This window comes from Rhineura floridana, chromosome 2 (genome assembly GCF_030035675.1).
Source record: "Rhineura floridana isolate rRhiFlo1 chromosome 2, rRhiFlo1.hap2, whole genome shotgun sequence".
Classification (NCBI taxonomy): domain Eukaryota; kingdom Metazoa; phylum Chordata; class Lepidosauria; order Squamata; family Rhineuridae; genus Rhineura; species Rhineura floridana.
In genome coordinates this window covers 206,993,053-207,013,448 of record NC_084481.1, presented here as the reverse complement: position 1 = coordinate 207,013,448, position 20,396 = coordinate 206,993,053, and the positions used below count along the sequence as shown (strand labels likewise).

The window sequence follows — 20,396 nt, the reverse complement described above, 5'->3', positions numbered from 1 at the left end:
AGATGTAAAAATGATTATGTGAGCATTCATGTTATGCGCACTGCTGCAGGAATCACTGATGTAACATGAGTGTGCATAAAGTGATCATGTTTTCCACATAATCTGTTTGCCCTTAATTGTAAGTTCTTGTTGAGTCAAGTATAATGTGTTTTTCCCCCTTAATTTTTCAGATGGCTATCATATTCAATCAGGAAGGCCTGAAAGCCATCCAACCCCCGTGTGTGATTCAAAGCTTTATCAACCACAACGCTGTCCTATACAAAGTCTTTGTTGTTGGGGAGTCATATACCGTGGTGAAGAGACCATCCGTGAAGAACTTTTCAGCAGGCATTTCAGGTAAACTCTGAGAATGAGCACTTTGGTACAAAAGTAAACAGGAAAGAATCTTGCCGACAAAAGGAGGAAGACCATTTTAAAATCAGCATTTCTCACATTTTTTGAACTTGGGGTGGTGGGTGGAGGGGAGATACTTTGAAATGCTTGTTACATTCTGAACACCCCCCACCAAATCTTGTGGCAGCCGTTTCTTTGCAGAGAGCTGCATGTTTGCATAAGGGTCTGTGAATTAGTGCACCATTCCCATACTGCCTTTAGAACAGAACAAGAAAAGGACATCTCCATAGTTTCTCCTAAAACCAACCATCCAACCAGGGCAGGAGAAGCAGCAGCTGTTGACTAGAAGCTCCTTCTTTTCCTTCTGCCCCTTTGCAACTTCCATTGTCATTTGGAAGGCTGTAACTCTAAACCAAAGCCCCTGGGATGAAGGTGATTACCCTTTCTGTGAGATCCTCTTCTTCCTTCCCAGAGCCATACCTCTCCCCTTCCAGGGGTCTTGTTAAAGCATCTCCCACTCAGGTGGGCTCACTCACAGTTTGAGAACCACTGTTTAAATCATCTGTTAAAACATCTGTTTCTTGCAGCCTGTACTTCTTCCCTATACAAAAAGGGATGCCATCTGGTTTGAAATGCATATGAATGGAATTTTTTTGATTGAGTAGATTATATGAACCAACCTGGTATTTAGTTTTTATATCTGTGATTTATGATATTGTATACAAGAGAAAGGCTTTCAGTGGGTTCATTTATCTTTTCTTCACTCCCTGAGAGCGAGAAATTCTTGGAAACTATCCTAGTGTTTCCCATGTCTCCCTTTACTGGGATCAACTCTCTTTTATTTTATTTATTTTATTATTTGATTTATATCCCACCCTTCCTCCCAGCGGGAGCCCAGGGTGGCAAACAAAAGCACTAAAAACACTTTAAAATATCATAAAAACAAATTTTAAAATACATTAAAACAAAACATCTTGAGAAATATTTATTTAAAAAGCTTTCAAGACATCTTTAAAAAACAAGGTTAAAAACATATTGTTTTCATATTGGGTCTCTGCTGAACAAGCTACACAGTTACTGTGTGCAGGTGTTTTATGCCTTTTGTATCCAAGTGCCCAACCCTTATTGGACAATAACATTATGTATTTTTAAAAAATATATTAAGCTACAAAATCCAAAACAGAATGCAGGTCATGAGACTTAATACAAATCATAAGGCCAAAAAAGAAAAATGGGCATAACACTTAATAGTAAAATATTATTACAATATTTCTGGCTAGAGGTACAATCTTTAATCAACAGATTAATCAATGAAACGTTTAGTTGATTGATCTAAAGGACTCAATTTGAATGAATAATGGTAAATTTATAACGGTGGAATTTCAAGTTTAAGGATGCTTTGTTTTGCTCCTGAAGGAAGAACAGAGGGAAGGGGGACCATGTAAGCCCAAGGTCCACTGTAGCTCATTCCTGTTCATCTAAACCATGAGTTAGATTGAACAGGACCTTTGCTTGGAGGTCATTGCAGTTAGGTTTTTCTGTTTTTAAAAAATTGTCCTGTGAACCTGTCTTCTCAAGAATTGGGCCTTAGGCTTTGATAGATAGTAGGGATTTTTTTGTGCAGTAGATGACCAGGTATTTCTTATTCATGGCATGGGATTCAGATGTCTTCCTTAAAGGGAGGGCTTTGGTTGTAGATGTATCATATTTTTCCAGCACTCAAGCCAGTGTATTTTCTTGCTGGAAAAGATACAGTCGAGCACTCTTCCCATTTGCAAGTACTGTATGGAACATGGCTGTACAGTTGCTGCATGCATCTGCTTATTGTGCTTGTGACATCACTAGAGTTGAGCAGTGCCCCTCATATGCCTACACAATCCCCCCAAGCTTTTTCTTTTTAAAAACCAGCAGACCTTCCTGTCCATTTATGGCAATGGAATATTGCATTATTCATACTGGATTGGGGCTAATGCAAGTGCAGGAATAATATACAATCCAAGGCTTCTCTAAGCAAGTTGTAAAGATACATGGAGTTGCTGGGATATACTGCCCCCTTGTGTTGCCTTTGTCAATTCAAATCCTTTTAGGAGCCAAGATTATGATTTGGATATAAAACAGACAGTTCTCTGCTACCTGTACAGTAATAACCTATATGTCACCAGCTCAAGTTCTGTTTAACATTTACACTTTTCTTACCTTTTTGAACTGCAGATAGAGAATCAATATTTTTCAACAGCCACAACGTATCTAAGCCTGAATCCTCTTCAGTCCTAACAGCAGTAAGTATTACAAGGCCTCTTACGCAATACAGTGATTAAATAGTTGCTGAGTGGATCAAGCAACAAGCTGCTCTTTTCTGGTTTATTCTAGAAAGTGTTGCTACAGCACAAGAGGTAACTCAAAATCATCCAAGAAACTCTCTGAAAATGTCTGGTAGTGTCTTTTGTCTCACGGAAACATAGAAACTCTGTCTACTCTGGTAGCGGCTGTCCAGGTTGTTGGACAAAGGTCTTTTCCTTTACCTGATCTTCTGTTTTAAAAAAAACTTGAAATGCCAGGATTGAACCTGGGATTCTCTATATACAAAACGTATGCTCTACCATTGAAATACGGCCCCTCCCACAAGGGTGTTGAAAACTGAGTCATTCTCATAGTAGTACTGAGAAGTGGACTGAAGGAATTAACAGAGAATGAGTTGCAAGGGAACATAATGCTTTCCTGCAATTGATGTAATGGTGCAGTCCTTTTGAATTAATAAAAATGTAACAGTAAACCTTGGAGCAATTTGTGTAGTGCACCTCAGCTCTGAGATGTTTAGTGTGTCAGTTCCATCTGCTGTCACCTACAGTAAAGTGTATGTGTGTCTTCTCCTAACTGTGCAGGAAATAGAGTCCCCAATCTAGCCAAAGTTGGATATATTTAAACTTGTGCTTACTGTCCCATTAAGACAAATGTGACTGAAATATTATCCCTTGAAACTTCAAATGCAGTCTAGTTGTGGTTTATTGTATTTTGATTTAATGTTCAAAGAGAGAATCTTTCTGTCAAGGAAATATATTGGTATTGATCTTGTTACCTTAATTCACTCTTTTAATAAAATAGAGATGCATCTCTAAACTGTCAATTGGGGTAGATAATCTGTGACTCTCCAGATTTTGTTGGACTCCATATTCCGTCAGCCCCACCCACCACGACCAATGGTCAGGGATCATAGGAGCTGTAGTGCAGCAACATCTGTAGAGCCACAGGTTAGAAACCCCTGCTGTAAAGAGGCATTGGGTTGTATTCAAGGCTGCAGAACAGGCTTCCTTTCCTCCCCCCCCCCCAGCCCTCTGCATACCCTCAAAATTTGTTCCAGAGGATTGAGGAGGTACCCTTTGGACAGATTTGGGGGGGCACGCAGAGATTTGTAGCGGGGAGAAGAAGAAGGGGAAGTCCTGTTACATTAGCAGAAGTCCATTCAGTTGTAGCTCTGGTCATTCTAGTACTTAAAATTCATTCAAAATAAGGGACATAAGCTTTTCCTTTTATAAAGCTGGGTTACTATTTTTTTTTTTAGTTTGAACAGTTTATCCAAAATAAACTTGCATTTCCACAATGCATCAAAAAACAACTTACACAGTATGAACACAAACAACAATAATACGTACCACACAAAGTAAGATAATCTTACCCCTTATATACCCAGTTGATCATTGTGCTTTGCAGGTGAGGGCCTTCTGCAGATACCATCTTATCAGGAGGTCTGTTCCGCACAATGTAAGAAGCAGACCTTTAGTGCTGTGGCACTTTGGAATTCCCTCCCTTTAAATACTAGACAGGCACCATCTCTGTTATCTTTTTAGCACCTACTGAAGACCTTCCTCTTTCAACAAGCCTTTTAAGTAAAGACCTTATCCCAGTCTATGTCTGTGTTGGAACTGCTTTTTAAGAAGTTTTTTTTTAAAGTTTAATGTATTTTGTTTTAATATGTTTTTTAAAAATATTTTGTTTTAGTATGTTTTAAAGTCTTTTGTTTTTAAGATGTTTTAAAGTGCTTTCAGTATTTTTGTTTGCCACCCTGGGCTCCTTCTGGGAGGAAGGGCAGGATATAAATTTAATAAATAAATAAAATAGAGGAAAATTTTAAAAAATAAAACAACAGTAAAAGCCAACAAAAAGAAACCAAGCAAATGCACACATATACATATGGTTATAGCAAAAGTAAGACCAGATCAATGAGACAAATCTTCCACAAATGCACAATTCATCACTCATGAATAAAGAAACATTAACTGAGATAATCAGGTGATTATCATATAATTAATCAACAACTCAAGTATAATTTAGTCAGCCTATGACAGCCCTCCATAAAGACTTATGTTGATGGAAGAAGTCAATCATGTTCTTTGACCAAAATATATTTAATAAAACAAAACTATGTTACTATTTTGGTGAGTGGATCTACATTTCAGTGGCTTAGATGGAATAGAAACCCTAGGCCTGATTCAGTGTAACATTTGCTACTCACAGGATCTCTCTTTGATCTCTTGGGGTGTTTGCATGTTGCATATAACGTTTGATGTTTACCTTCATAACTCTTCCAGGGACAGGCCCCTGAGATATTGGTAAAGAAGTAGACCTACTTTTCACTGGGGGTGGCAAATCTGTGTCTGAGCTGCTGTACTTCAGATATAATTGGGGGCTTAAGGGACTGAATGTTCCTCCAAACAAATAGTAATAATAATCTCTGAATTTAGTAAGCTAGATATCAAGGATAAGCATTCTGCTCTATCCTTCTTGTCATGCCAGATTTCAATATTGATAGCTGCGGGGAGAGTATGGGGGAGCATTCAGTTGTGTGAGTTGCCACCTGCATTTTGAAGTAATATCAGCCCAGATGCAGATCATCCCTGGAAATAATAAATAGTGCAGTTACCATAGAGGCAGCAAAGCAAGACACTGTTCCATAGACGTTCATGTAATTAATTAACCAGCTTTTTTTTAATCAGCCAAGAGTAAAATAGTAAAACTCTGTGTGTTTTGGCAATGCATCAGAAGAAAAGGTCTTAGAGACAATACATACCCTCCACTTTTTAAAATGTTCTCTTTACCTCTCTTTTCTTTTTAGCTTGATAAAATTGAAGGTGTATTTGAGAGGCCAAATGATGATGTCATTCGAGCAATCTCGAAGATGCTGAGGCAGGCCTTGGGGGTTTCTCTCTTTGGGATTGACATCATCATTAACAATCAGACTGGTCAACATGCTGTCATTGATATCAACGCATTCCCAGGTAAGAGCAGGCTGCTACATAGCATACAAAATTAATTTGCCACATGTCTCTCTTAGCATTCATTTAAGCTGCTTTCAGAAATGGCCTTGTTGAATTCAGGGTATGTGTGTGGTGGGGAGAGACATGCCTGTTAGCCCCATCCGCAACATCAAAGTGTCTTCTGGCTCCAATCTGATGTTTAGTGCAGTTGTGGGGAAACTTTGGCCCTCCAGATGTTGCTGAACTAATCTCCCTTTACATGTTAGCCATACTGGACAACATCAGAGAATTAATGCCACAGTGTGGTCATTTCTACCCAAGTTAAATGGGCACTTTCACTGGCCTGAAACACATACAAACTTCAAGACTCTCTGCACATCTATGTTTTTATTTATTTTATTATTTACAGAGGTCTATGACAGATCCTGGTCTAAAAGCACTTCTCGCCTCCCCAAAGACTTTCACACAGTGGTCTGTGTGAAAAAAAGTTATTGTCCCATATAATAGATGTGAGTGAAGTGGTGCAGCACAGTCAATCATACAAAAGTGAGAATATAAGTGTTAGAGATTCCAGGATAAATTTTTTTTAAAAATTAAGCATGCTCTGAAATTCTGATGCCTTTCCAATTGTGTCATAGATGATGATGTTATCTGTGTGAAAGAGGACTGGGGAAGGAACATTCCTATGATGTAGCCAAGAAAGCAGTCACTTACTTTGAGGAGGAGATCTGTGTTAGGTGCTGTTTGCAAGGTGTACTCAAGGTTTCTTATGACTAGTCTTTGCCAACCTGGTGTTCTCTATAGAAGTTTTGGACTACAACTCCCATCAGCCCCAGTCAGCATAGCTTTCTAACTGGGTCTGAAAGGTGTTATAATCCAAAATATCTGGAGGGCACCAGGTTGGTGAAGGCTAGTTTACATACTGTAGTTTCCTAGGATATTAGCTTCTAATCTGTATGCATTGGGACTTTCCAGCCGCTTCTACAATATTCTCACTGGGAAGTGGGAATTTCTTGCATGTTTTGCACTCTAGGCAGGGTCAATTTGTTTTGAGCATACCCACAAGGCATGTATGATGTACATTTTTTCTGTGTGGAGATGCCATATTTCTGTGCAACAATGAGTATTTTTAAAGGCTAATCCTGTACTTCTTCCCTATTTAAAGGAGTTCACCTCTTCACAGTTATTTCCCTGCAGTGCTTTCCCAGATCCTTTTAACTGGAGATGCCAGAGGTTTGAACCTGGGATCTTCTGCATACAAATCATGAATGAGCTCTACTGCTGAACATTGACCCCTCCACATAGCTCACTACACAAATTTGCTTCAGACCACTTTAACAGACACTGCTTCAAAACACAGAGCATATGAGGGCATCTCCAGACATTACACAACCAACAGTGGCTATGGAAAACACTGGTGTTAACAGAACCATTTCCTGCAGCAAACACATAATGGGTTGCACCCAGTGATCCCATTTGTGCAAGGATTTTCACTGTGCAACAGAACTTCCCCTCTTTCTCCTTTTTCCATGCCCCCCCCAAAAAAAATCTGCTCTGGACTATTGGGGGGAAACCCAGGATACGGAAGGGATGCATGGAGGGAGGAGAGGGGAGGGAGGGGAAGTTCTGTTGCGCTAGCAGAAGTTCTTGCACCAACAGGACAACTTTGGTCGATACAACCCAGTGTGTCAACAGCATGTGTGAGTGCACACATCTTTAACACTACCACATGCATGTCTGGAAAGTGTGACCCAATCAGATTTCCCAGACACACTTATACTTGTAAATGTTGCTCATACATTATATGATTCTTCAGGAAACACTAGTGCAAACACTGCTGTTTCCTGCAGTAGTCATACTTTTTAAAGCTGCTCATGGCTGGGGGTTGGCAGGGGTAATGTTAATGTGGATAACAGTAAATTAGTAGCTAGAGTTGGGGAATGAAAAATTAGTTTTCTAAAATCTTTGAAATCTTTAACACAAAAAATCAATTTCAGGATGTTTCCTGTGTTTAGATTAACATTTCTTGCTATATATAGTGCCTTAAAATGTCCAATTTTCCCTGCTTTATCCTGTGTTTGCTTTATTCTGTCATGAGGATTTATCATTCTCTGGAAAAAGAATTTCCCTAAAAATATTCTAGCTAGAAACGTTGTGGGTTTGCTTTGTTTTATGGCATCACCTTTGGAGAAGAAATGTGTTGTTATCCCCTTCCTTCCATAATCAGACACTCAGGGGCTGTTCAAACTAAGATGTTATTGTCTTAAAGTGCTCGAAAAACACTTTAGTGCTCTCCCCTGGTCATATTGTAATCCGTACAAAAATTCATATTTAAATAATCTGTCACAAAATACATATTTAAATACTATTGTATCTCAGTGTATACTTTTCTTAACTTATTTTATGCTAAAATAGTGAGGTGAATTAAGGGTTGTAATTTAAGGATAGTAATCTGGTGGGGGGAAAACCCACTGTGAGTCCCAAAGTGATATTCTTGATGTGAATGTTTTTAGAGGTATAGCACAAAATTCAATACTATCTGTTTTTCTACGCTCAAGAAAAATGATCCTTTCTTAAATTATTGTCCCTGTGTGTTGCAGGATGAGAAAAGGGATGGGGAAAACTTACTGAAAGACCTACTCTAATAGGAAGATGGTGATGCGAGATTTTTTCCTTCCCCTCTCTTCCTTTTTCAGGTTATGAGGGTGTCTCAGAGTTCTTCACAGACCTCCTGAACCACATAGCTACTGTCTTGCAAGGGCAAGCTCCAGAGGTGTCCCAGCTAAACCATAGCAAGCACCTGACTGAGCACACCAGCAGCCTGGTGGGAGAGCGGACATGCTGTGCTAACACAGGCTGCCGAAGCATGGTGGGCAAAGACTCCTGGATTGTGGAGAGTGAGACCAACAACTCGGTGAAGCTTCAGCACCAGAGACTAGGCTGTAACTCTGCAATGTCTCCTAGCTTCCAGCAACACTGTGTTGCCACACTGGCAACAAAAGCTTCCTCTCAATAACTTAATCAGTGCCACAGACTGAGAAGAACTCTAGGCTCCAGGATCAGAGCAGGGTGGTTGGTAATGCAACTACAAAACAAAACAAAAATCTCTATTGGTTCAGTGTGATTTTGGAAAGGAGAACAGAATCAGTGATCTGGGTCTACTTCATCAGATTCCTATTGTAGCTCTGTAGTGAGTTTATGCGTGTGTGTGTGTGTGTGTGTGTCTTAAACACTAAATCTTAATGTTGGAGAATGGGGACTATGTTCCCCCCTCCACCCTCTTCCTTCTTTGTAATTATTAGTGACCAGAATTTCAAGGATGAACCTTGCAGAATTGATGATTGTGTTTGAAAATTTGCACATATGAATTCAACTGCCCTTCTTGGCTCTTTCCCAGACCACTCCAAAGAGGAAAGCAAGAGTGCCCACAAGACAACCACACATCAATTCATTATGCTCTTAAACGATTCATGGCTAGCTCAGGATTGGGTTTCTTTATTTTTGGTTTGGTGGGCACTAACGTTAGGGCCAGTTACAAAATATTTCCCCTTCTCTCAGAAGAAAAGTATATATTTGGCAAGCATGAAAAACAGAGACTGTTTTTCTGGTATATTTCTTATTGGAGATAGGTTGATAACAACACTGCCATTTGTCCTGTCTTTGGGGTATGTGCTGTCCCAGTGTTTGACAATTTTGCCATATTTGGCACAGCAGTAAGCTGCGGTGGTCCGTTTGAGCCAGGCCTTTCTGCTGTTTTGCTGATCCTGAGACGGCAGGAGGTCAACTGGACTTATGACCACTACTCCCCACAACTCACTTCACTCAACAACAGGCAGAACTTTGTATAAAAGAATGAAAGCATGGCAACTTCTATTACTCTGCCCGCCCACCTAATCACTCTTTGTGGTTGATTTTGGGACAATTTCATAAGGGCAATGTTATATAATCTATAACTTAAGATCCAATAGCAAAACAAAAATGCACCTTACACTCTTCTGTCTCAACACAACATCTTCTGTCAGGAGTTTTGTCCTACATCGGCCAATTCCAAATATTAAACCAAAATTAATGGAGCTTGTCAGGACTTTTAAGGCAGCATTGTTTGTCTATTTATAGGCGTCCTATTTGGAACAATCACTAAATCATTTAATTAAGGAAATACTATTAAAACCTTACAGTTGTGCTTAGATAGCAATGGTATGATTGAACATTTACATGGGTTTTGGGTCTGTGGGCCAGTTAATACATGTACTAGAATGGTGCATGGTGAATGCATGGTGAGGGAATGTGTGTGCATGCAATCTACTGTGTGATGCAGCCTGTACATGTATTTTCCCCATCCCTTTTTAAAGGTGGAAAGTAGTGTGTCTATCATGTGTGCATACAGGCCATACTTGTTTTAAGTGCTCACACTCCCTGAGTACCTGTACAGAGTTAATCCTGAAAGATTATGAACTGGCCTTAACACCCCACTGGTCCCAAGAATGTTTGGGATATGTGTTAAAGAAAGAGAAGATGGAAGCATCTCCTTAAATGTTGGGACATGGAAAGGGCCAGGCCAGTGGAATGGCCAGAGACATTCAGAGTGAATGGGTGTTTACTCCGCTCAACCCTTAGAGGTGAATTTTTGAGAAAGTTTATAACTGTTGGTATTAGAAGGTGTGGTGGAGGAACAAGGAATGCTAACTTTGCTTATATGTTTGCATTTTGTTTTTAAATTCTATAAAACTCCACAGTAAGTAATGGACATAATTAACCTCCACCACCCCAAAAAAAGGCTATCTTTTGTAAACTATTTCCCATGAGAGATTGCGAGGCCTTCATTTTGGATTTATATATGAAATTTGGGTCATGGCTATTCTAAATAATTATCTTCCTCCCATATTGGTAGTTGCAGAGACATCACAATAGATTGCAGGGATTTGAGGGTGCATTTTTTACATGCATTCAGTGGGAGTGAAAAGTAGGTCAGATGTGGATTTTCTTTCTGATGCAGCAAGCCTTTGCAAAGTTTGTGATGTTGAAAAACATTACAATCATAACTTATTTCTATAAAATACTTCCAATTTTGATTTGTGTGTGTGCATGTGCACAGCACAAGCCAGAATGTCAGATTGCCCTGAGGGTGACATCTTTGAAAGCAGACGAGTCTCCCCTTTTTCTCTCCCTGTAACATTCAATAAGGCAAGGTTTGTCATCATGTTGAATGTTGCAACCCCTGTGCCGCCTCACTGGCTGCCACTTGCACGGGTCAAGCTAGCAACGTAATGTAGTGTTATGAACTCTGCTTTACTCATCATTATGAAGGGTCAGCAGAAGGAAGAGTCATGGGGTCTTCCCACCAGTGGAGGCTGGTCCATTAGGGCCATTGGAGCACTGCCCCACCAACCTCAGTCAGCCCTTAATCCAGTCCTTATCTGCCTGCTTTCTTACTTACATCCAGGTGGTGGCACTGCCTGTCTGCTTCCTCCTCCGTAGTCTCAGTGTTGCCATTGTAGGACCCAACAGGGGCAAAACTAGTCTTAATTGCCTTCTCTGCCTTCCGCCCTACCAGTCTCATTGAACACCAGCCACCAGTGCTTGCCACAAATGTCCTCAGGGAGCAAAAAGTCTACTGGGATATATTGTGGTACTATGGCATCACTGGTGGATTATGGAATGTTTTTAATAATTATCCCCCCTTTTTTTAATTGAAATGGCAATATTAATTTTGGGTTCAGGGATAAGCAAGTTATACGAAGAGTCTGTTCAGTCTGGTTTAGTTATGGGAAACATTTCAAAACTAACTATGTTTACATGAATCTGAGCATTGGATCCAATTAAAGAGTCTTTATGATGTTTCCTAGTTTTAATAATGAGTAAGCATTTATTTTCATGGTTGCCGTCTAAATTTTGGTTGGCCTATTTTGCACTGCTTCATTTCTCCAAAATAAACTACTGAAATATAATTGTGCATTTTTATATTTGTTTACAAATTATTAAGCATATTTTGTAAATTCTTTGAAGTCTTAACACAAAATATTACTTATAAAAATGCAGTCCAGATCTTGACTGCAGCTAGAAACTAACTTTAATTCCGTAGCCAAGTAGGTTACCAGATTCTTTCTATAACTGATGCTTGTTTTAGAAAGACAGTGATGTCACTCTTTCATATCCTACAAACATTCTATAACAAGATGCTATTATTAACAACTAGCTGGATCAGCATATATATTGTAATTTTGTCAGTAAGTTCTTTCCTGTCGATATCTTTGGTCAAACTAGGGATGGCTGGATCAGTCTAATTCTAGTGTGTGTCAATTTCACGTGTTCATCCATAAACCTGTTCCATTTCTGCATTAATCTGAATGTTTTAAATCCACACAAAAATGTATATTTAAATATGTATTTTATCACAAAGTACATATTTAAATACTTATTTTACATCAGTACATGCATTTCTAAATGTATTTATTTCTAAAAACACATTTTTAAACCACGTTAGTATGATTTTTGAGCCAAGAACTAGATCACAACATTTAGAGAAATGCGAAATCTGAAGGATAATTATGCTCCAATATTCACATTAGTCTAAGAGGGCAGATCAGAGCTTCTCTAAAGTCAGACTATGCATATAATATGAATAGAAATGCAGTCCTACTAAGTCACACAGATGCTAGGGGAGTAAGGGTGTGCTACTGCAAATTGCTAAGCAATGGACAAATGTTATTTTAAAAAAAGTAAAGTTACATAAATGCAAAATGAAATGTTCACCTGTGGGCCATGGTAGCACCAAATCCCTTGATCCCATATTTGATTTTAGAGTTGTTTCCAGAGTTTAATCTCCAAGGCCAGTTTTGTGTGTGTGCTTGGCTCTCTGAGGTATGCATGGTACTCCATGTAATAATATACAGGTTGAAGGCAGTTGTACTTTTTTTTTGCTCTGAGGTCTTTAAATGAATGAATGAATGAATACACACACACACACAAAATATATACATAATATATATAAAAGCCCCATTTGGGCATTAGTTCTACTCATCCATAAACATGTGACTAGGAGCATGCTGCCTCCCACCCATCTCCAGTTCACAATCAGGGATCTAAATAGTGCAAAAAAAACTTGATGAGTAGAGGAAATTCCTCTGCTGCTGACTCACCCTCAAACTTGCAGAGTGTTCTAAGCATGGTAATGATGATGTGCTGGTCAGGGCTTGGTAGCATGCACTAACTCACTTGTTGGCTCATGCATGAGGACAACTACAGTCCTGCAGGTTTGGGGTATGATAAGGTCAGCTCTGATTGCCTATTAACTAGCACCAGAGATGTCACCAACACAACCAAGCCCTGGAGCATTTTTGCTACTGTTTATAAAATGTTTGTAAATTTGGGGGAGGGGCCTTAAGTGAAGTGGGGGTTGCACATAAATGCTGCTTTAAGTTAAGAAGGAAAGAGATCATAGCCACCAATAGGACAAGGCTGAGGACTAATGCGTATACCATTGCCATGGAGAGCAACTCACTGAACTACTACTACTGGTCAGCTTTCTTGTATGTATGTCCCTAACAGAAGTTGCAGAGAATCCTCTATGACTGCCTTAGAATGTTAATGTCTGTTTTCACCCAGCAGTTTCATGCTTAAAATAAGGACCCATCAGAAACCAGCCACATGGCTTTTTATTACCAAAATAGATGCTTTGCCCATCCTGTTGTATATATTATGAATCCTGCATGCCAAAATCCAGAAAACGTTGAGCATGGGTAAGTATGCATGTGAGGCTGCCCTTAAATATGCCTTTTGGTTGTACACATATGCCCACACTTCCCTATGTTCTCATGATTTTTCAGAGCTGAGTAGTTGCAGGAAGTCTTGTGGCATTAGTTTATAAACTGAAGTTGAAAGAACGTCACCAGACTGCCCTGTCGAATCTTGTTCAAAACCTGGGGGAGAGGCTTCCCTTTTAATGTTGTCTGAGTGGTTAAAGTATCCATGGTGTGTGATTATATAGAGCAGAGATGGGGGAGCAGTGGCCTTCCTGATGTTGGATTCCCAACTCCTCTCAGCCCCAGCCAATGTGCCCAATAGTGAGAGATGATGAAAGTTGGAGTCCAACATCATCTGGAGGGTTAGAGGTTCTCCATCCCTGGCATAGACACAGGGGAAGACTTTTAACCATGTTCCAAGATTATTTTTAAAATATTGTGGTCAGTTGGCTTCATTCTAATTTTTTTTTTACTTTTAATTATTTTGTAATAATGATAAATGGATTTAAAAAATAAAAAAGGCCGGACACCTATATTCTAAACATTAGTTAGAATGAAGAAATAATTAACTAAAATTAAGAATTACAGCAACAGGGTAAAATAACAGGTGCATGGATCACATCTACATTGTTCTTTAGCCTAGCACAGGGGTGTGGAACCTGTGGCCCTCCTGATGTCGCTGGACTTCCTTGACCGTTGGCCATGCTGACTGGGACTGATGGGCATTGGAGTCTGGCAACATCTGGAGGGCCACAGATTTTGTATCCCTAGGCTAGTGCAAACTTCTCAGCTCTTTGGCAAGTGTTTGTGCTGATTCCTTAGGTTGCAGCAGGATTGAGCAGGTTAGGCTCATCTGAACCTTAGGGCTCTTCCTGATGGAAGCTTCCCATACTTGCATGCAAAATCCCATTCCGTGCCTGGTACTTCCGGGCAAAGGGGCGAGTTTGTGGCCACAGCCAAAGCTCAGGCCGCCATCGGGTGTGCACGCGGCGCGCCGGCGCGCCATCGTGACACACAGGAAGGAGGCAGGGCGGCTGAAGGCCATTTAAGGCCGCTCTGCCAGCCTCCCGCCCTTCTTTGAATTTTGGCGGCTGAGGCTTTGTGGCGGCGGCTGCTGCGCGGTGCGGGGGGCCTCCCGGCGCGGGTGAGGCCTTCCGGCCGTGGCGGGGCCTTTGGTGAGCCGGCCTTGCGGGGGCAGCGGCGGCGGCGGGACACGGGGGTCCTTCTGGCCGCGATGGGCCGGCCTTGCGGCTGCGACGAGACACATGAGGACTTCCAGTGGCGGCGAGGCGCAGGAGGACTTTCAGCCGCGGCGAGGTGGTGTAAGGAAGATTTATGGTTGCATTCCTAAGCACACTTAGAGAATAAATAAAGCCCACTGAATACGGGGAGAATTACTTCTAAGTAGCATAGAAAGGATCAGCCTGCTTATGCTATTCTTCTCAGTTGCACTCGGTAGAATAAGATCTAAACTAGTGCTTTGTTGTTTCATTTTTAATCATGCAATGAGTGCCTGCCAGGGACCTTTACCAGCTTCTTTTTAATTACTTGGTTGGCTTCTTGGTTTATCTTCCCAGTTACCATCAAGAGGTCTTTTTCAGCCCTTGCACTCGGTAAAATAAGATCTAAACTAGTGCTTTGTTGTTTGATTGTTAATCAGGTAATGAGTGCCAGCCAGGGACATTTACCAGCTTCTTTTTAATTACTTGGTTGGCTTCTTGGTTTATCTTGAAAGCACCATCCTGTGCATCAGTGAGAATTTCAAGCATGGCAACGAGGTTAATAAAGATTTTGGCCCCCAAACCACTTGATTAGTCCTGTTGATTCTCTGTGGCTGTTCATAAAAAGGCAGCTGCTTCATTATCCTGATCTACCCATGGAATTATAAAGAGCAAGCTAGCATTTAATCCATGTTTTTCAAAGTATCCTAGCAGGAGGATATGTTAATATGCAGTGGAGATGGAAAATGCATCTGAAGTTTAAATGAGTCAGAACTGCAGATCCCTGGATAGTGGGAATTCAGGTGGTTGATTTTTTGTTTGAACATCAAAACCATTCAGTACAATTTAGTTGAGTGTTTTTGTTTAAAAAACAGCTGCTTATTTTTGTTGTCAATCATTTAATTCCTATTTAATTCACTGCACAGAATGGTGAATCAATGTGATACAATGGGTGACAATACCGTTTAAAAAGGAATTCAGCTGAAGAACCAAACTGAGGTATCACAACAGTTTACGAAAATGAAAAGCTAGGTGATCTTATGATTATAAGTCAGCCTTCCCTAACCTGGTTTCCTCCAGAGCTTAGCAACCATGGGTTAAGAACATAAGAAGAACCTGCTGGATCAGGCCAGTGGCCCATCTAGTCCAGCATCCTGTTCTCACAGTGGCCAACCAGGTGCCTGGGGGAAGCCCGCAAGCAGGACCCGAGTGCAGGAACACTCTCCTCTCCTGAGGCTTCCGGCAGCTGGTTTTCAGAAGCATACTGCCTCTGACTAGGGTGGCAGAGCACAGACATCATGGCTAGTAGCCATTGATAGCCCTGTCCTCCATGAATTTGTCTAATCCTCTTTTAAATTTAATCCTCCTTCAAATTTCAGCCTCCTGCTGCCTGTGGCCGCCACTTCTTTTGCAGAATAACCTAGAAAGATGCTCTGTCATAACGAAGCGGCCATTTGGATTGGAGCAATGCAATGTAATTACAAGAGCAGGGGCTTTTTGAGGAGGGTGGGGGGCAGCTGGAGACAGAAGGGAGGCGGCAGGAGCCTGTAGGGACCCCAGTTAGTGCTGCAACCTCACCTCCAAAACTACCTCAACTCCAAAATGCAAAGGGAACTCATCCCCCCTTTTTTCACTGTTAAGCTTCTCCCCCCCCCAAATACGTTCTTCAAACCCAGGTAAAAATATATGAACCTTTCCATCAGTTAAGTCCCATAAACCTCTGTCCTAAAACCCATTTAATCTGTGATATTCTGAGTAAACACACATAGGATTCTGCTGTATGTGTGCAATCACATGCACCCTTCCAAGGGAAGAAGTAACGAGACACTCGGGGATTTTCTCACAAGTAAGTATGCATAGAATTGGTCCAATTCATATTTCTCTGAGTAAATTATTTAAACATAATGGAATTAATCACACGCAGGCTGCACATTTGCTTGCATCTTCACTTTAGCTAGTTTACAAACTGGTCTGTAGATAAGGTGCCCACCTTTTTACAGGCCTCTAGTCCTGTGCCTTTAAGGGTCATTTGATCTGCAGACATTAGAAGATGACATTGCTTAACTCCATGCCATCTAATAACTGCTGAATACGAACCTGCTATTAAAGGCACAACAACAACCCAGAAGGATATGTGGGGCCAGGGCAGCCCCCAGCAGAGGCTGCTCGGAAAAAGTGTCCCTTCCCAGCTACACTCGAGGGCTATGGACCTTGCTTGCAGACTGCCCAGTTATGGGGGGACTCATTTTATGATGTGGTTTTTCTTTATTATGCGGTTTTCGGGATCCTATGGACGCACTGGTCCAGGGGACAGTTGATTAAGACATACAGTTGGGCAGGGTTATTGGCCCCTTCCCATCATCCCCTACCTCTGCTCTCTCAGCGCCCCCCCCCGTATAGTGCCCACAGTGGCAGTGGGCAAAGTCTACCTGATTCACCATCTGTCATACAAGTGGGGTCACTCAGTGATGCCTTATGGGCAAGTGTGGCAGCTAATCTGCCTGCATTGCCGGCCGTTACACACGGTGGATTTTGAGCTGCTGAGTTTTGCCTGTTAAGTCAACTATGCAGCAGAGCATTACCTAGGGGCTGCTGTATTCTTGCATGGAGCACTTCAGCCCCTTCTTGGAGACAAGAGGGCTCAGAAGCAGTGGGGCACTACTTTCATGATTTACAGTTTACGGGTAGGGCAGACTTTGGGTGCATATTAGCACCTGATGGCACAGTTTATAGCGTAGCTATGAGCTGGGGGGTTCCTTTGGCCGCTGGGGAAAGGGAAGATCCTGCCCCAGTGTTCACCTTCCAGGGTATGAAGACTGACTTTTGGACCCAGGGCTGCAGGCTCCCCTGGAAAAGCTTGAACTGTTGCAGATCAAGATCCTGCAGTTTTCAGGGGCTGGGGAAGGTGTTTGCTTCCTCCCCTTCAGGTGTTGGGGGCCTTCTACGGTGGGGGTGATGGTGCCATAACAGGGATTTCACAGCCTTACCACAAGTTCAAAGTTTTTGGCTGCCTTGTGCGCCAACCTCTGGTGGCCCCCTCCTTTCCTGCGGCGCGTCAATGGTGTTTCAGTTAGAGGAAGGACCGACTCAGCTAGTCCCATACCGCATACTGGGAGATGGGGGAAGGGAGTCAGAGATGGCCATATGCCTATCTGCTGCCCCAGCATGCTCACCAGCTATCAGAGGGCAGGAGGGGATTCCTGGGAGTTAGGGGCTGGCAGGGGCTATGCAAAGTGTGGCCTATTCCTATGAATCACGTGCTGGAATTCATCACATGGTAGGAGTGTAGCTTGTCTGTCAGTGTGTCGCAAGGTAGGCTGGCAGGGGGCCTTTAGGACCATTCAGATGTCTTGGGATATGTCAGGTGCTGGCCAGCTGGCCCATGCACACCCCCATACCCCTTATCCTCATCCTCCATGTTAACCTGACCCGCCAGGGATGGTTGATCAGGGAGGTGCCCTGAGACCGTCATGCTTCAAAGCTCAGCAGTTGCAGGTAGCGGCCCTCACACTTAATTCGGAGCCTTCCGGATGGGGGGCGAGGGTGTTTGGGGGCCAGGTCAGACTTCCAGGCAGACCAGGGGTGCAAGAGTTAGTCCACATTATTTTACCCTCCCCCTGGACTGGACATTTCCCCATGACGGCGTCATAGTGTTTTTGGCCTGAAGCTACAGGCCTGGTTGCCTGATATTCAGGGGGAGGGATCTTCCCTTATAAAGTTTCAGTCTAGTGTCGCAGTGCCTGGGAGCAGACCCATGGGGGTTTGAGGGACATGCTCCTCCGGAATGGGGTTTGCCTACCCGGCAGTGGAATTGCCTACCTGGGACGGTCCATTTGGTTTTGGTATATGCAGGTGCACGCCATTAGGAGGTGGAAGTAGGGGGCGCATGGAATACATTCACCCTGGGGGTGAGTCTGAAGGTCCGCGACCCAACTGTTCACGATTGTTTCTGTTTTGGCAGGTTGCTGGATGGGGATGGAGCAGACGCGCATCCTACTCTGCAGCCATGGCATGATCTCATAGGCTGGCCTTGGGGCCGCAACGCACATTGGTTCACAGCTGGGCCTCGGATGGTGGGCCACAGTTTGGTGGCTGGGTCGACAGAGTATGCACTGGAATGGTCTCCTACCCATGTTGTTCCGGCAGGGTTCAGGGCGGAAGGTTCTGCAGGTGGTGGTCATTCCCCTGGGTGGGAATTACCTTGGTTACTGAAGGGCAAGACATGTGAGGACATGCAGTTGAGGCCACAATAGCATCTGTTCGTCTGCTGTGGTCAGACATGGAGGGCAAGGCCCTCAGTGGCAGGCATGTGAGGACATGCAGTTGAGGCCTCGGTAGCCTTGGGTCGTCTGCTGTGGTCAGACATGGAGGGCAAGGCCCTCAGTGGCAGGCATGTGAGGACATGCAGTTGAGGCCTCGGTAGCCTCGGGTCGTCTGCTGTGGTCAGACATGGAGGGCAAGGCCCTCAGTGGCAGGCATGTGAGGACATGCAGTTGAGGCCTCGGTAGCCTTGGGTCGTCTGCTGTGGTCAGACATGGAGGGCAAGGCCCTCAGTAGTAGGCATGCGTGGACATGCAGTTCGTGGGGCAACGATGGCATCTTCCAGATGGACCTGCAGAGGGGTCTGCACAAGATTCTTATCGGGTGTGGGGTAAAGGGAGACTAAGCAGAGGCTTGTCCCCCTTTTGTGGCAAAGAAGTGCGGGAAAAGGTTTAAAGGGAAAGGGCAGCTAGGTGACACCTTTAGGCACCTTTGGGGGCGATTGGCGGTCCGGGGGCCTGCAGCTCAGGGCTATACGGCCCGGGGGGCAGAACACGGGCCGCCTTTGGGGCCAACGTGCCTCATCCGCTCGGAGTTTCACGGCTCCGGGGGGCGGTGATGCGGGTTGGACCCCCTACACATCTTCAGGGTGTGGCTTGAGCTGGGGTCTGGCATAGGGCAGCCCTGGGCTCAGGCAAGGTTTAGTCGCCCTATGGCTGCAAGCAGGCTTTGCCTGGATCATCAGAATGCTCCCGCACTTGATTTCCCCTCTGCAGGTTCATTATTCTAATTGATTCCGTTTAATAAAGTGGCCCATGATTCAACCCAATGAATGGTGTTTGTGTTTTATTTTGGCAATAGGCCACAATCAGAAGTGAGAGGTAAAACACGAAGCCACCACCTTGCAAGGTCTTTGCTCCATATGCTCACAGCATGTCCAATTGTACTGTTAGGGTGGTTCATGGTATGAACAGGAGCTGTTCATCCCTCATGTTCTGTTGTACGTATGGACTCAGGTTTCAAAGCATACAGGTGTAAATCCATAGCCCGTTCAGAACTGTCAGGTGGATGCACAATTAGCTGCATCCGTTGTTCTGAAAAACTGTTCTTTCTAGAAATAGGTATTCTAGCACCTTCAGTGTGAATGTAGCAATACCCATCAGCATTGGTATACTCCCGCAGTGGTATGCAAAATAAGCAAAGAAAGAGTTTCTCAATTTGCTGTAACATTGTAGCCTATTTATGTAAATTATTCATGTCACTGAGCTGTACTTTAATGAAAACAGTTATTGGAGTTGCATGGAACAACGTTAAACATATACCTGAGTTATTACTGTTGTATTTGCTGACTTAAAACCCCAGATGGGCTTACCCCTCCCTTACCTCTTCCCTTCACAGAGCTACAATTCCCAGAGTGGTTTAACAATAAATACCTCTTCTTTGGGAACTCTGGAAATTGTAGCTCTGTGAGGGGAATAAGGGTCTCCTAACAACTTTCAGCACCCTTAGCAAACTACTGTTCCCAAGATTCTTTGGGGGAAGCCATGGCTGTTTATAAAGTGGAATAATGGAATAAATGTATAGTGCAG

The 20,396-nt window shown here is 42.9% G+C and overlaps 1 protein-coding gene across 2 annotated transcripts in view; it reads left to right on the top strand.

Annotated features, from left to right (window-relative positions):
- ITPK1 (inositol-tetrakisphosphate 1-kinase) overlaps positions 1-11,533 on the top strand; it is a 184,168-nt gene extending 172,635 nt beyond the window's left edge. For both annotated transcript variants that reach the window (XM_061612002.1, XM_061612003.1), the window contains 4 exons: positions 171-336; positions 2,545-2,612; positions 5,444-5,606; positions 8,282-11,533. In XM_061612002.1, the coding sequence (XP_061467986.1) occupies positions 171-336; positions 2,545-2,612; positions 5,444-5,606; positions 8,282-8,601 (717 nt within the window). In that variant the 3' untranslated portion in view covers positions 8,602-11,533. The remainder of the gene's footprint in view (positions 1-170; positions 337-2,544; positions 2,613-5,443; positions 5,607-8,281) is intronic.
- Positions 11,534-20,396: the final 8,863 nt, after the last annotated feature.